The sequence below is a fragment of the Urocampus carinirostris genome, chromosome 19 (assembly GCF_059441175.1).
Source record: "Urocampus carinirostris isolate Australia breed hairy pipefish chromosome 19, RoL_Ucar_1.0, whole genome shotgun sequence".
NCBI lineage: Eukaryota > Metazoa > Chordata > Actinopteri > Syngnathiformes > Syngnathidae > Urocampus > Urocampus carinirostris.
In genome coordinates, this window is record NC_142367.1 from 17,929,863 (window position 1) to 17,943,650 (window position 13,788).

Genomic DNA, 13,788 nt, shown 5'->3' on the forward strand with positions numbered 1-13,788 from the left:
GGTTTTTCGAGAACCGGCTTCTTCGGCTCGGCTCATTAAAAGGAACCAGATCTTTCGGGTCCTATACGGCTCTTCAGGTTGTTTTTGCTTCTTTCATCTCTATATGACCAAATATTATGTAAAATCATGCACAAGATTGCTTAAAGGAAGGGGGAATAGAAAAAAAAAACAAAATGAAAAAGTAGTGAAAAGCTGAGAAAAAAAAGAAACAAAAGGAAGGGAAAAAGAAGGAAAAAAGTGAATAGAGAAAACTAGAAAAAAAAACAAAAACAGGGCAGCACGGCGGCGCAGTGGTTAGCGCGTGTGCGGCACAGTTTTAAGGTCTTGGGAATCCAGCTACCGGACTTCCTGTCCGGAGTTTGTATGTTCTCCCCGTGCTTGCGTGGGTTTCCTCCGGTTTCCTCCCACATTCCAAAGACATGCATTTCAGATGTATTGGCCGGTCCAAATTGTCCCTAGGTGTGAATGAGCGAGTTGTCTGTCCCTGTGTGCCCTGCGATTGGCTGGCAACCAGTTCAGGGTGTCCCCTGCCCACTGCCCGATGATTGCTGGGATGGGCTCCAGGACCCCCGCGACCCTACTGAGGATAAGCAGTGCACCTAATGAGATGAGATGAGATTTTTGAGAACAAGGTAATATATTTATTGGACCTGTTCTTGTGGAAAGGTTGGTATGGTCCAACATCACCAAGACCTTGGCAGTACTACAATACTTCGAGTTTGAGGTTCCTGGTGTAGACTGATTATATGAGCCTTCTTTCAGAATGGCAATACTTTCCTTTCTGTTTGTAACGCAAAGCAAGATGGTGGTCTCTTCCCTCTGGGAAGCCGATAGCAAAAATGTACATTTTGGGGTATATAGAAAAAAAGAGTAAAAACCCATTGGTTTATCTACAAATGTGGGTGGTACTTTTGGAAACCACACAGACCATCTCCAGAAACAATGTAAATGGTAAATGGTCTGCATTTATATAGCGCTTTTCAAGTCAATGAAGACCTCCCAAAGCGCTTTACAATGTGCTTCACACTTACCCATTCACACACACACACACTCACACACCAATAGCGGCCATGCAGCCATGCAAGGCGCCGACCTGCTTAATGGGGCCATCAGTGTCTTCCCCAAGGACACTTCGACATATAAGAGAATCGAACCTGTGATCTCTTGATCCCAAGACAAGCGCTTTACTTCCTGAGCTAATGTTTGCCAACAGCTACATGCTGAAAAATTATGATAATGATAATAAAATAATAAAAAGTGATGCTAACAGCTAAATACTTCATGCTAAAAAGTATGCTAATCCTAACAGCTACATGTTAACCAATTATGCTAACGGCTACATGCTAATGTGTTATGCCAATGTCCACATGCTCAAAAGTAATGCTAACGGCTAAATGCTAACTGCTTCATGCGAAAATAATTATGCTAATGGTAACATGCTAACGGCTACTTGATTACAAATTATGCTAACGGTTACCTGCTAATGAAATGAAATGAAATGATCTGCATTTATATAGCGCTTTTCAAGTCAATGACTTCCCAAAGCGCTTTACAATGTGCTCCACATTTCCCAATAGCAGCCTTGCAGCCATGTAAGGCGCTAACCTGCTTATTGGGGGTATTAAGGGTTCAGTGTCTTACCCAAGGACACTTCAACATTTAACACGGACGAGCCGGGATTCGAACTGGGATCCCTTGATCCCAAGACGAGCGCTCTACCTCCTGAGCTACTGCCGCCCCTAATGAGGTATGTTAATGGCTACATGCTCAAAAGTGATGCTAACGGCTAAATGTTAACTGCTTCATGCTAAAAAAAAATCATGCTAATGCTAACATACTAACTGCTAGTCACTATAATAACCACGGTCCTAAATCCTACTCCTCTTTCTGTATTACTCATTATTTGCATTTGAATTCAAAACGAAGAACCGATGCACGTTCTACTCATATGTAACTCTCCTTTCCCCCTGAAGGGGGCGTAACATAACCTACCACGAGCAAACCTACCAAAGGTCAGCATGGAGTAAAAATTCATCAATTTTGCCATACAGTCTCAGACAGAAATCGCTAATGTAAAATAATTGCCGAAACACATAACTAGACGATGGATTCTAACCCGGACTTGCTCTAATGAGATATCGACAGCAACTTGAGCAGTCAGAATCCTTCCAAACCGCATTTGACTTTTTCTACCGCATCAAGTCGCGAGTTGAGAATTGTTGTCTCGGGAGCAGATGGAGAAAGATGAACGCGACAGCTGACTTCACTTCAATTGCGGGCCAAAAGAATCCTTTCCTGACACAAAACAGAGACAACCGGAGGATTGATTCAACTGGCGAGAGTATGAACGAGTACAAGCAACTCTGATTGGGGCGGCAGTAGCTCAGGAGGTAGAGCGCTCGTCTTGGGATCCCAGTTCGAATCCCGGCTTGTCCGTGTTACATGTCGAAGTGTCCTTGGGTAAGACACTGAACCCCTAATACGCCCAATAAGCAGGTTAGCGTTCATATTTAGTTTCTTTTGTCTTTTATTAGCATATTTGGTGTTGGAGTAATCCAAAAGTAATTGAAAGTAATCCAGTTAAAGTAACCCTACCCAACCCTGGCGGCGTTGCTAGATAATGTGTATGCCTCCTTTCACCAATTGGTATGCAGGAGGTGTAAAACACGAGCGATTAATAAATCAGCAGGGTTTAGGGAGGTTGTTTTTTGACAAGACTCAGTGAAGAAATAACGGTCAGGTGGGAGCAAATCTTCGAAAGAATAGGTGGAAGGGATATTAAAAAGGAAGTCCGAGTAACCTTACCTTGTAGTCCATCTGCTCGGAGCAGTTAAATACGTAGACCATGATGCCGAGGGCCCGGCCTAAGTCCTTGGTTGTCTCGGTCTTTCCGGTACCGGCAGGCCCTGCCGGGGCTCCGCTCATAGTCAGGTGCAGGGACTGAGTCAATGTGATGTAACATCTGGATGGAAAGCATATACTGTTATTTGGAAAAATGAAGCTTCATGAAGCACTTGTGATAGGTTTGAACTCCCTTGGATAGTGCTTTTGGTTTAAGTATTCCATGAGAATTGTTTGATATTTAAAACTCGAGCACAGAAAAAAAATGATGGAATAAACTGTCAAATAAAGATCTAAAACCCAGAACTTGGCCGTTTATTTTGATGATTTACTAGGTCGAAGCTTCACTTTTAATGATTTTGCACCCCCTTGAATGTTCGACCCTGACTCCCTTCTGTCCCGTTTTTGCTCTCGTTTGTCTCCAGCTACGACTTGTTTTGATCCCGACCATGTTTGCTCTCCCGTCCCGGCTTACGACGCGTTTTTGATACCGACTACGTATGCTCTCCCATCCCGGCTTACGACCAGTTTCTGACCCTTACCACGTTCAGAGATGAAAATAATAGTATATTTAAAATGAGAACACAAAGTAAACATACAGTTAAAAAAGAAGTGTCAAAAATTAAATCAGAACACAAAAGTCGGACTTTTATTGTAATAGATTACCACAGGATAAATGAATCCACAATACGAACAAGAGTAGAGATTAGGACCCAGAAAAATAATCCATTGGTTGTCCAATGAAATCACAGAGTGATTTATTAGTGTTTACCTTATTGCTGTGTCTTTTTTTGTAATCTGATCCAGTGTACCCTGTCTCACTAGGGGCACCATTTTTGTAAGTGTGTGTTCAGCAAAAAACCCAACCAGTTGAGATTTGAACCCCAAAAATAATCAATTCAGCTGTGTTCCTCTGAAATCATAGAGCTGTTTATTAGTCGATACCCAAGTATGTCTTCCTGTTACTGGATTCAGTAGTTTGGAGCACACGGGGCACCAATTTTGCATAAAAACGGTGTCAGGCTTGTTATAGCCGGCAGATTATCCCGTATGGAAAGCCAATGTGTCATAATTGCCAAAATAAAGACACCTGTGGCAATAGTTTGACGCGCAGGAGCGCGCTCTCTGATTGGCTGGCACTCTCCTCTTAAGCTGTCAGCGCCAAAGTGTCAGACCGTACTTGTGTCTCCCTGTGTGTTTTGCCAGATTCCAGTACCCAAGACCTTTCCTGTTTGATTCCTGCCTGCCTTCGGTGTCGACCTGTTTCTGCCCCACGCTTACGACCTGCTCTCCTGCCCTGGCCATCGACCTGCCCGCTAAGCCGTATTGATTCTGAATACCTGTCACGGAGCTGCCATTCCGTCCAACGCTGCTAGCGACCGACAACCATCGGCTTCCAAAGCAAGCTCTGTCAGCTCAATCCAATAAAGATTCCTTTAAAACAAACGCAATTGGGTCCGAGATTCCGTACTGGTTCGTGAGACAATGAATGAATCATTGAATCTATTGTTTGTGCAACTAAAAAATTGGTAAAATATAATATAAAATGTTTTATTGTAGTTCTTTGGTTACAATACGATACTGATATTGGATGCTGTTGATGGGGACCTGAACCCATATGGTCATTATTGTGGAAGCCCATGATTTACGGACACAACAACAGGTTCATTAATAAAATACTATGTTGGCTGTACAATTCAACCGTGTTGGTACAAACAACAAACTTCCGACATTTGTATTCTACCGTGCATTCAATTGCTGAGCAGTCATTGTGAATAACCTCATTATATGATAATAGAATCAAGCGTCTGCGCCTTGATTAGCATAGCTGCTGATTAGCCACAGCAGCCATTTGTTCCAAGACGTGACCCGTCGGGACTAACAGACAGTCAACCAATTCCGTGTCAATGGAACTGGAAGCAGGCGTGGGCGTGAGCTGATGGAGACAATCAACACGATATCGATCAAGGTAGGGAAGGAAAGCGGAGCGGTGATTTTAATGAGATGCCGGTTGATAAATGACATATGGTACGGGGTGTATAACGCAAAGCGTCAAGCTGGACAGAAAATGGGGGAAGACAAATGATCCCATCTGTGGACGGCAACTCAACCGGATTGTAGTGCCAACAGACGCTGTTGCGGTCCCCTGAAAGATGTGAAGAAATTTCAGTGTCTGTCATCTTGGAAGTTTGGCTGCTTTTCAAGATTGCGCTGCCAGCTCACATCAAAGATGATCTTTGACGTCTAGAGCCGTTTACGGGAGTATCGCGTTGCAATTGTGTCATGCGTGCAACATGTTAAATATAGCTGACATTACGGGCCGGGGCAGTAAATATTGATGCTCATATGGTGCCAATATCCATCCTGCTGTTATTGATTGAAAAGAGTGATGGCTTTAGCCATTGTGTGTGCTTTTCTAGTAAATTTGAATATGTGAAACCGATGCAAAATATTACTGGTGAAAAAAGTGGTGCATAACCAAGATGGGGCTTCTGGTTGGATCAGCAGTCCCTGACAAAGGATTAGTCCCAAGGACCACTATGACACATTCAATGTCATAAGGTAGAAATACATTTTCAGAATTGTTCCCGAGTGCCAAAACGTAAAAATCTGTATGTTCAATTTTATTTAAAAAAACATAGGGGTTGGGGTTTATTTCAGTATGATATATCACAACTAGATAACAGGAGGTGCTTGGATCAGATCATTGTCCATACATACAAGAGCCAAGAACAGAACCTCAGCTTCGAGAGCGTTCTCCATTCAGGCCCCGATGTTGTAGAATATTCTAGCCCCCGAGATTCAATCTTCAACCTCAGTGGAACTGTTTAAATCTAGGCTTAAAACACACTTCTATTTTCTAGCTTATGAATGACCTATATTTCATGTTGACAATATCTGTGTATTATTTGTTATTGGAACATCCTTTGCCGCCGGGTCATCCTTCTCAAGGTTTCTTCATTTTCCTCATGTTGAGGTTTTTTAGCTTTTCATTGCCCTTATGTAGGTTTTAGATCAGGGGATAGTGTCATTGGTTTGCAATCATCTGTGGTCTGTGCAGCTCTTTGAGACTCCTTGTGATCAAGGGCTATACAAAAAAACTCAACTTCGATGAAGCCATACTACTTAGTATGTTTTCCTGTATCCAGCGATTGTGTGTAAGTGGCCCCAATTCACGAGTAGGCGTAGTGAAGCAGTGTGGTGAGAAAGGAGAATATATGGATACAACAAGTACAGACAACGCTTTAACAGAGTTTTTTTTTTCTTTTTTAAATAGATGACAGAGTCCCTAGGACATGGAAGGGGCAGAGAGGGGTGACGTTTCGTGTGCTTTCACAGGAAGGCGATCGCCATGGTGACCAAGTTGTGTAATTTTATCACTGGAAAAATCTGGCATTAAAAGTTCATGTACAAGTTCATGCATAACCTCAATAAAACATTATTTTGCAAGCAAAATGTAATTGTGGTTCTATAAAGCATTGATTCTATATTGGAAGTATCGGGGGAAAAAATACCACCTTAGTAAAATTTCTGCTTGAAATACATCCTTTCACAAAAAAATCCTTTTTTATTTTCTTGTTTAACTGGCGTTGGTAAAAAATAGACATACTTTGTTCTAATTAAAGATGGGGGTTTATGCTTTCTTTTAATATTAATTTACTGCATTTTTAAAGGATCATTGATAAAAATTCAACAATATCCTCACACAAAACTCAAAATCAAAATAAAACCAAATAAGTTTGTACCCTACTCTCAGTTTGCCGTTTTCGATCTGTCAGCACGAAAAGCCTCTCAATGAGTCTAGCCGTTAATTCATTCACGTTTCATAATCGCATTATTTCGTTTGGCAGCGTGAAACTTAATGAATACAAACAAAACCATATTTTCAACTGACATTTTCCATCAGAGAACATTAATACCGAGTACAGAAGGGGAAAAATCTAAAGGTCAGCATGAAGTAAAAATTCATCAATTTTGCCATTCAGTCTCAGACAGAAATCGCTAATCAAATTCATGTGCACAAATAAACTTGGACATATATTCATTTCTGTATTCAATTATTCATTTAGTGACTCAGGTAATTGAAAAAAAAATGTCTTATTTGCAAAAGTACAAAACAAATAGTGGTGGGAGATCACCTCTGAAATCTAGGATAAGGGGATTTTTTTCTTTCTCTGACAAATATTTAAATAAAATGTATTTATATTGGCTTTAAACTGGGGTGGGCAAACATTTTGAGTTATGGGCAGCATTGAGTTAAAAAAATGTTTAGATCGACCTGTCTGGAGGGAAAAATATGATTCATTGGATTTTTTTTTTTCACAGCCAGAACCAGCAGGCTCAAAGACAGCTTCTCTCATCAAGCTGTTAAGACTCTGAATTATATCCCCACCCTAACCACTCTCCCCACTCCCCAATTCTCTGCCGATTCAGATTATGGCTATACGTTGCAAATTTTAAAATCAGAGCTTATATATTTTTATGTACATACATTTTAACATGTATACTATTTTAAACTGAAGCTGTTATATGATCTTACTGCTATTTGTTATTTGTATTGTGCCTTATAGATTGCATGTTTACGCGCATGAAAGAGGAAGTCATTTCATATCTGCTGTTTGTTGTGGATATGGCATATTTGACCATAAAGCTAAAGTTTTTATCCACTGATACATAGTTTAGAGCGATACTTGGTAATGCATGAGGGAAAAAAAAAATCTATAATATCCATATTGTCAGAACCAGAACAAATGGTAGACCCAATCGCGCAACGATACTCACAAGTTTATTGAGATATAGAGGAAAAATCAGCGCCAGCGATCCGGTGCTCACTGGACACGGGAAGCAAGCCACTCACGGGATCGGAGCGTGTTCTGAATGCGGAAGTGGATCTTCCGGAGCAGGAAATCATAGCGTAGTTAGACGGAAAAACAGGTCGTGAGCCGGGACGGGGGATCAGAACGTGGTTGGGGTCCAAAAACGGGTCGTAGCAGGAGACAAACGGGGAAGTCAGGAACGGACGGGTGGAACACGGATGACAAAACGGGACCGACGGTAGTCAGAGTCAAAAATGCTTGCCTTGGGAAAACAGAGGTTCGCTGACGGACTGACGACAGGCGAGTGAAAGGACATAGCTTAAGTAGGACGGGGAACCAATCAGGTAACCAGCAGTAGCTGGCTCCAAACGAGCGGGCACAGGTGAGTGTGATGAGTAATCATGACACAGATATGAATAAATATACATGTAGGCGTTCATATCTACATGTTATATACCATTTTACAGTATATTTGTTTATGCATGTTTTTAGAATGTGAGAGGAAACCAGAGTGCCCGGGGGAAACCCACACAAGCAAAGGGAGAACATGCAAACTCCACACCGGAAGGTTCGATCTCATGACCTCAGAACTGTGCCGCACACGCGCTAGCCACTGCGCTACAAATGACCATTAAATTATTTATATGTACCCAATATTTATGAAAACATGTATTTTTATGGAGGAGAGAGCTACAAGGAGACAATGGAGACAGGCATGGCACTAAAACAATAACAAAAAAATAATTGGAATACTTATTAAAAAAAAAATGATTTTATTAAGCCGGCTAGATTAATAACTCCAACACGGCCATATGTGGCCAACGAGTCATTACCATTTGCATAACATCTAGCAAATTCTGACTAGAGCTTTTCTTGTTTCTGTCAGGACCAGACCAGAAACCAGACCCGATTACGTTACGTTTCTCACAAGTTTTATCAAAGGAAAGAGAAAGGGCTGCGCCCACGATCCAGAGTTCCCTTGGCGCGGGAAGCAAGTCGCTCTCATCCTCGGATTGTGATCCGAACACGGAAGTGGATCTTCCATAGCAAGCGATCGTAGTGTCAAGAATGGAAAAATGGGTCGCTAGCCGGGACAGGAGAACAGACGTGGTCGGGATCAAAAACGGGTCGTAAGCCTGGACGGGAGACCAGGCGTGGTCGGGATCAAAAACAGGTCGTAGCCGGAAACAAACGGGAGCAAAACGGGACAAGTGGGAGTCAAGGTCGAAAAAAGGCTTGCCTGGTATTCACTGAGGTGCGCAGATGGACTGACAAAAGGGGACAGAAAGGAGTGGGTTTGAATAGGGACAGGGTTTCATGATATTTCTCTGACACAGTCAAAACAAAATATAAAACCCATTGAAAAACAACATATTTATGTTTTAAATGTTCTCAATCAAGACATATTTTATACTTACATACAAAAAATAAATAAAATTTGCTCTGGAAGGGCTATTCCAGCTCTGGAAGATGAGAACATATCAGAGGTGCTTCATGAAACTTCATTTCCCCATCACAATATCATGGACATTGTGAGGCTTTTTCGCAAGTTGTGGATTTAATTCAGGGACAAAATGCCCCTTTATCCATTGTCCACAATCCGGATCCTGGCAAGGATACGCGGCATATGGCCAATTGTTGCGACAGCGCCAACTGATCTGCCTATCAAAGTCCATTGTTCCTGCTTTGTTGGGGCTTCAAATGGAATGGTCGCTCGGCAGGTATCTATGTTGTTGGAAGTTTATCTGGGGTTGTGTGGAAACATGTGCTCCGAAACAAACAAAACATAAGTCCGGGTTCACGCTTGGCCGTGGACGTCCGCTCTCATCCAAAAAGAGATTACTGGAACCCCGCTGTCTCAATTTAACCAGAAAGCGGGACTTACATGGACACTTCTTTGCACTATTGTATGATTATGATATCTTAATTGCCTTTGAGGCCCAATCATTGAGTGATACTGAAGATAGAATTTGGCATAGAAAACTACTGTTTTATGCATTAGACCAGTGTTTCTCAATAGATGGGTCGCGGACCCCTTTTCAGTGGGTCACAAGCAGTGTTCCCTCTAAGCTGCGTGCGTGCGCAATTGCGCACTGCTCGCACATTCTCAGCGCACAGGAAAATCTAGCCAGCGCACAAAAATCAGGGCTCAAAATTACTAATTAAGAAGCGACTTAAGTCAAAGTTACAGTGTATGAAAGTAAAAATACACGGGTTCCCTTGACGTTGCGTACTAAATGCAGTATTTTATAGTCGAGTCGAAGTAGAACGAAGTTGAGTAAAGTTAGTAGAGTTTGTCGAGAACCGGCTTCTTCGGCTCTGCTCACTAAAAGGAACCGGCTCTTTCGGGTCCTAAACGGCTCTTCGGGTTGTTTTTGCTTCTTTAATCCCAACATGACCAAATATTAAGTAAAATTATGCAAAAAATGACTTAAAGGAAGGGGGGAATAAAACAAAAAAGAAAAAAAATACCAAAATGAAAAAGTAGTGAAAAGCTGAGAAAAAAAGAAACAAAAGAAAGAAAAATTTAGAAAAAAAGCCAGAGAAAAAGAAAAGAAAGAAATGTAGGAAAAAAAGTAAATAGAGAACAAAAAGAAAAAAGTAACAGCTCGGGTAAAATAAGCACAATGAGATTTTTTTAAAGTAATTTAAAAAAAGTAGAAAAAAAACACGGAAAAAAAGAAGAAAAGTTTTGTGTTGCATTCAAATAATTTCCAATTATATCAAGTGAATGTTGTTGCCAACATTGTACTTCCACTAAAAAGTTAAGTAGAGTTCTGTTTCTTACAACCGACTAAATAAGCCCCCAAAAATGTTAATATTATGCGACAAAATATATCAGGAAGTAAAAAGAAATGGATATCTTGTGAAATAGTTGTAAGAACAAACGACGTTTGTGGGCCGTACAACCTTTGCAATAGTACATGAGTCAATTCATTCAAAAGAGGAAAAATTATTTTGCATTGCCGGAAACTCCGCAAAATGTAACTTGATGTCAAGTTTTGGACATGTTTGATAATGACTTAGTTGCCACTCTTGGGATTGCTGTTGCTCACTGTTGTTTCAAGCATTTCTCACCGACTTTGTGTGAACGTTCAGACCTGTGGAAAATTACAGGGAACATTGCTCACAAGCCTTTGCCTTAGCAAATTAATGCTAAGAAAACAAAATAACTGAGGGTCTATTACTCTTCTTTAACTAGAGAAGATAACCGAGCATTAACAATCAATGTCACGGTATTCTGTCGTGCAATTTTAAAAAACGTGCAACCCAGCAAAGTAATACGTAAAAAAATAAATTACTAGAATTCATAATTGATAAAATGTCATAGAAAACTCAAGTTAGACACATAAAAAGTAAAATATCTAAAAGCCTTTGCAGTTTTAAACAAGGTAAAACGGTATCTTGATAAGGATTCACTCCGTACTTTGTACTCTACCTTGGGCCTTCCATACTTGACATATTATTTATAATTATATTATTTATAATTTTGAGGAGAACAGTGGAACTGTTAATAACAGTACAAAAACGAGCACTGCGTATTGTTCCCAAACGTGGGTATCTGGATCATGAGCTGGTTCTACAGTCTGAGTGCTTCAAATTTCAGGAAAGTGTCACATCAAATACATCTCTAATCTTATTTAAAGCTTTAAACAACATTTTGCCCATAAGTGTACAAGAAATGTTTGAAATTCAAGAAAAGGCTCATAATTTGAGAGGATGAAGAGAATCTAAAATATCTACAATTCGAACATCCCTTAAAGGTTTTTGTGTGTCTGTACGTGGTGTGATTACTAATGTGACCAAGCTGTGCCCGCTCATTTGGTGCCAACCGCCGCGGGTTCTGATTGGCTCCTAGTCCCCATTTGAACCCAGTCCCCTGTTGTCAGTCCGTCTGCAAACCTCAGTGCATACTAGGCAAGCCTTTTTCGACCCCGACTCCCGCCTGTCCCGTTTATGCTCCCGTCTGTCTCTGGCTACGCCCCGTTTTGATCTTGACCACGTCTGCTCTCCCGTCCCAGCTTACGACGCGTTTTTGATCCCGACTACGTCTGCTCTCCCATCCCAGCTTACGACCAGTTTCTGACCCTTACCACGTTTTTGCTCTCCTATCCCGGCTATCGATCTGTTTTTCCGTCCTTGACACCGCCATCGGCCGCAACAGAAGATCCACTTCCGTGTTCGGATCGCAATCCGATTGCGAAAGCTCCCCCGGGCCCAGCGAGCACTGGATCTTGGGCGCAGCCATTCCTCTTTCCATTCAATAAAACTGAGAATCGTTACGCGGTTGGGTCTACCCTCTGTGCTGGTCGTGACAGGTTCTACAGTCTTAGCCCATAAATGTACAAGAAATGTTTGAAATTCAAGAAAAGGCTCATAATTTGAGAGGATATAGAGAATCTAAAATATCTACAATTATAACATCGCTTAAAGGTTTTTGTGTGTCTGTACGTGGTGTGAAACTGTCATGATTACTGATGTGACTCAGCAGTGCCCGCTCATTTGGCGCCAACCACTACGGGTTCTGATTGGCTCCTTGTCACTATTTGAACCCAGTCTTGTCTGTCCCCTGTTTTCAGTCCGTCTGCAAACCTCAGTGCATACTAGGCAAGCCTTTTTCGACCCTGACTCCCACCTGTCACGTTTTTGCTCCCGTCTGTCTCTGGCTACGCCCTGTTTTGGTCCTGACCATGTCTGCTCTCCCGTCCCGGCTTACGACTCATTCCCGACCACGCCTTGCTCTCCCAGTCCCGGCTACCGACCATTTTTTTCTGTCCCTGACACCGCCATCGCGCGCTACGGAATATCCACTTCCGTGTTACGATCACGATCCGAGTACGAGAGCGACTTGTTTCCTGCGTCCAGCGAACACCTGATTGCGGGTGCAGCCCTTCCTCTTTCCTTCAATAAAACTTGTGGTAAATGCTACGCAATTGGGTCCTGTTTCCATTTTGGTCCTGACATAACAATCTGTGTTTACAACTGAAACTTGTGTGCCAACCTCGCTGTTTGACTGCGAGCAGGAACGAGCCTATCACAGTCGGGCACACATAGTCACGCTCACCCAACACACACACAACCTGCCCCTCGGGATAACTTTTACTGTGTGCTCCGTCTGAACACAATGTACGATATGTTGATATCAATGACAATAAAGACAATTGATTTCAAAACCCGCGACGCAGTGAACCAGCTGTGACCGAAAAGCGAAGTACAGTGGAACCTCGGTTTTCGAACGACTCTCAGTTCGAACAAATCGGAGTCCGAACAAAAAATTCGAGACATTCTTGCTTCGTTGTTCGAGCAAAAATCAGTTCGAACGCCAAGGTGGATGTTTCACATCACATTTTTTTACTCCTTTTAATTTTCTCAGGTGCAATTGCACCTCCAATACACTAGGGGGCGTCCGAGATTAAACACATGTGTAGCAAATGGGCCGAGTTACAGAATTTCACCACACCGATGAAGCTGCAGCCACCAGAGTCATCAATGACTTTAACGACACTGTTATGAACCACTTCCGAAAAATGCTAAAAAGAAGGTGTTGTGGAAAAGAGACGTGCTGACATCAGACTTTCGGGAAAGTCTTGGCAGACGAGTTAGTACAAACAATTAGAAACGTGCTGACATCAGACTTTCGGGAAAGTCTTGGCAGACGAATTGGTACAAACAATCCTCCTTAAGGGAAGACTTTCTGAGAAAACTGAGGGAAAAACATGTCCGAAGAAGTTAGTCTCACGGGGCTGAACCCCCCTTTCAGTTTTACTCCTTTGAAGCTATAAAAGCTTTGTTATGTCTAAGATTTTCTGAGTTCTCTTGTGAGGCTGAAGATGCAACAATAAAACAAGGAACTCCCTCTGACGTCATCTGCATTTCTGCATTTCTTTGAAAGCGTACGAGAAGAATTCGACTTATATTTCTCCAATAAAGGCAAGTGTCATTGGATATATATTTTAAGTGAAAAGAGCTAGTCATCCGTAGCAAAGAGATTTGAACGTGTGAGCACCCCTCAGACAGAAGAGCTCCCCGAAGTTTCTATGGAAGGGGACGCTCCTTCCAAACAATAATTTTCCTTCCTCCTCCATTCCTCTCACCGTCCATCTGCGCCTTCTGCTGACCACCACAAAGG

At 42.0% G+C, this 13,788-nt stretch overlaps 1 protein-coding gene across 1 annotated transcript in view; it reads right to left on the reverse strand.

Moving 5' to 3' along the window:
• Positions 1–13,788, reverse strand: part of dnah9 (dynein, axonemal, heavy chain 9) — a 254,737-nt gene that overhangs the window by 181,878 nt on the left and 59,071 nt on the right. The window contains exon 33 of the mRNA XM_088323097.1: positions 2,806–2,962. Within this exon, the coding sequence (XP_088179223.1) occupies positions 2,806–2,962 (157 nt within the window). The remainder of the gene's footprint in view (positions 1–2,805; positions 2,963–13,788) is intronic.